The following is a 2883-nucleotide window of genomic DNA, read 5'->3' as shown; positions in this document are numbered from 1 at the left end:
GTTATGAATTTATACTTTATGACAAAGTACGTTCTGCTGTTTTACGTTATGATGAATTGCGATTATAACGGCTTACGTTTCTCTGCATTACGTATTCTATATATTACGATTATGATCTTGTAGCGTTATGATGCACTGAGATTTATCTCCTTTGATGTTATGATGGAGTACATTATTGTGAATTACATGGACCCGGTGCGGTTAATCGAGTGGCATTATTACCGATAGACATAGAAAAATGATCAGAGTTTAATTACTTGATGTAATTGAACCGTCATGCGATTTCTGTAAAGCCCAGCCTTTCAAAGGGGGCGATTATGTTAAAAATTAGAATAAGCTTTTTCAGATTTGCTTCTTAGAATTAGGTGCGGCAACTTCGCAGAGTGTGACTTGGCCCGATTGGCAACTCACTCGACTAAGTGCGGTGCGTGAACGAGACACTCAGCCACAGAATACTGATTTTTCCACAGAATACTGATTGTAAACAATAGAAAAGTAACACACGCTTTCCCGCCAAAATGTAAATATTAGGGAAACATCCGACAGGGGGTGCTGATGAGTGTAATTATTTTCTCAGGTACCTTCGAGATGGTAGCACTGAAAGACTAATTATCTGGGTAAATATATTTCTGTCATTACTCATTTTATTTTCAGTACATGTTAATCACAACTTATAAACTTATTTAATACCGATTGTTTTGTGCAAGTTGTATTTAAAAAAATGGATGAGAACTATGTTCCCCCAACAAAGCGTAGAAGGTGTTGCGTCGCAGGCTATACTAATAGGGATAGTAAAAGACATCGTTTTCCCAAAAATCAACCGGATGTTTTCAATACTTGGATCGAGCGAATTAAACCTTATAATTACGAAAATCTTTCTCTAGACAAAATCTACAACTCCTATCATGTTTGTCATGAACATTTTCCCCGGAGTGTATGGTGCCAGGAACCAAAAGAGGACTTAAATTTGGTACTGTTCCATCCCTCAGAATACCAGGTAATAAGTTGGATTGATGTACCTTCACTTCATTTTATTCCTCTGCATTTACAAAAAATACAGTGTATATATAGTAGCTGTAAAACTATTCTTACATAATATATGATTAATGATATATTATTTAATTATATTATTATTTCATATATTATATTATTTAATAAACTTTTTTTATTTTTACTTCACATTTGATAATATTATTATTATTATTATTATCACTTACAATCTTGTTGAAGGTTTCCAAGGAAAACCAGATCACCAGGAATTGAGTGCAAGTGAGCCAGTAGGAATTGACCCAGGTAAAAATATAATATACCTCATTTTGTACCATATTGTGTATATCTATAATATTTTCAATATCTATATTCTCTCATTTGTTGCACCGTTTATATATTCAACCAGAAGAATGAAGATGTTTATTCAGAATTTAATACAGTTAATGTATTATTTTTTTTGTATTAGACATTATTTAATATTTCAATGGAATTTCTTCAGATTATTCCTCAACAAATGAAGAACTTATATACTCAGTACCATCAACTTCAAGTTTTCAGGAGTTACAAGATGAAATTACTAGACCATCTTCCCCTTTATGCAAACCTGTTGCTCTTCCAAGAGGTGAGAAAATTAATATTTTTATATAACAGAACAATTTTTATCTCTCTCAAAAAATACTACTTCAATGAGAATTTGAAAAAATTTCAACTAATCATTGTAATGAATATCTCATTTAGAAATTACATTTCAAAATTAATATATTTTAGGCAGTACAAACATTACCTACATTCAGGTAGGTACATTCTAACATTCAATACATTCCAGATATGTTATAAAAAACTAATGTTCATGTTTAGAGTAACTAAGGGCTTAGAAAGAGTATTCTGAGGCCTTATTTCAACTTTTATTACTTGGACAATTGCACTGCAGTCTCCACTGAACTTTATCTCTAATGGACAATTAGTTAAGAATTGGATATTTTATATGAAGCTCTGAGTATAATTATATTTCCACTTATTTGAGTTATGATGTGGTTGTTATAATAAAGTTAATCAAGACGATATATCAAATTATGCTCTCATGAAGAGTTTTATACAATATGTAGCAAGCAACTAGGTATTTCGTCGTTTGTACAGGAACACTATAGGTTAATAAAGGAAATGTTAGGATAGACTTATATAGAATTTGTTAATATTATAATCAAGATAAACAATATATAGCACAAACAAATTACGATTAGGTACATTTAGCTGGTGTTCTCGTACTCAAATCTATTACTTTTACAATCATAATTTTTAATATATATTTTTTAAGATCCACATAAATTATTTTTTTCATTGGCATGTGAAATTTATTTTAGGTATTAGCAAAAGAAAATATATTTTGAGAGAAGTGAATGTAACCCGGGCTATCCAACTAACCCCAAAAGCAAATACTTTGTATAAAAAAGTAAAAACGTGGAGCACACAAATGAATCGAATGCAGAAACAAATAATAAGCTTCAAGGAACATCTTGCAAATGCCACTAAGATTGCCAATTCACCAAATTTTGAGAGTCTTCTCAAATATGTGAACGATCCAACATATACTTTTATTGAAAGTCAAATCCAAAGAATTTAAAACTAGTCTTGTAATTTACATTAGGTTTACGGACGTATTTATATATTGATGATGTCTTTATAAGTTATCTATTGACATATATGTATATATTAATTACTAATGTCTTCATTTGTATTATTTTTTAAATTGTATGTATATTAGGATTATTCCCATTCAAAAATATTCATTCAATCATTTTTTTATATTATTTACAAGTGCAAACATTAGAAGCTCGTGAGACCAATATAGTGAGCGAGATACTGACAGCTATACAGGCTGCACCATTTGAAAAT

The 2883-nt window shown here is 30.4% G+C and overlaps 1 protein-coding gene across 1 annotated transcript; it reads left to right on the top strand.

Annotated features, from left to right (window-relative positions):
• The first annotated feature begins 675 nt into the window (after positions 1-675).
• On the top strand, positions 676-2654 carry LOC141486614 (uncharacterized). The gene is made up of 4 exons (XM_074184847.1): positions 676-997; positions 1231-1293; positions 1490-1612; positions 2352-2654. The coding sequence occupies exons 1-4, from the start codon at positions 937-939 to the stop codon at positions 2609-2611; spliced, it is 507 nt and encodes a 168-aa protein (XP_074040948.1). The 5' UTR covers positions 676-936; the 3' UTR covers positions 2612-2654.
• The last annotated feature ends 229 nt before the right edge of the window (positions 2655-2883 follow it).

The sequence above is a fragment of the Leptinotarsa decemlineata genome, unplaced genomic scaffold (genome assembly GCF_025532065.1).
Source record: "Leptinotarsa decemlineata unplaced genomic scaffold, Ldec_3_MD MMD2_tig00026358_RagTag_RagTag, whole genome shotgun sequence".
Classification (NCBI taxonomy): domain Eukaryota; kingdom Metazoa; phylum Arthropoda; class Insecta; order Coleoptera; family Chrysomelidae; genus Leptinotarsa; species Leptinotarsa decemlineata.
This window is presented reverse-complemented; position numbering and strand designations above follow the sequence as displayed.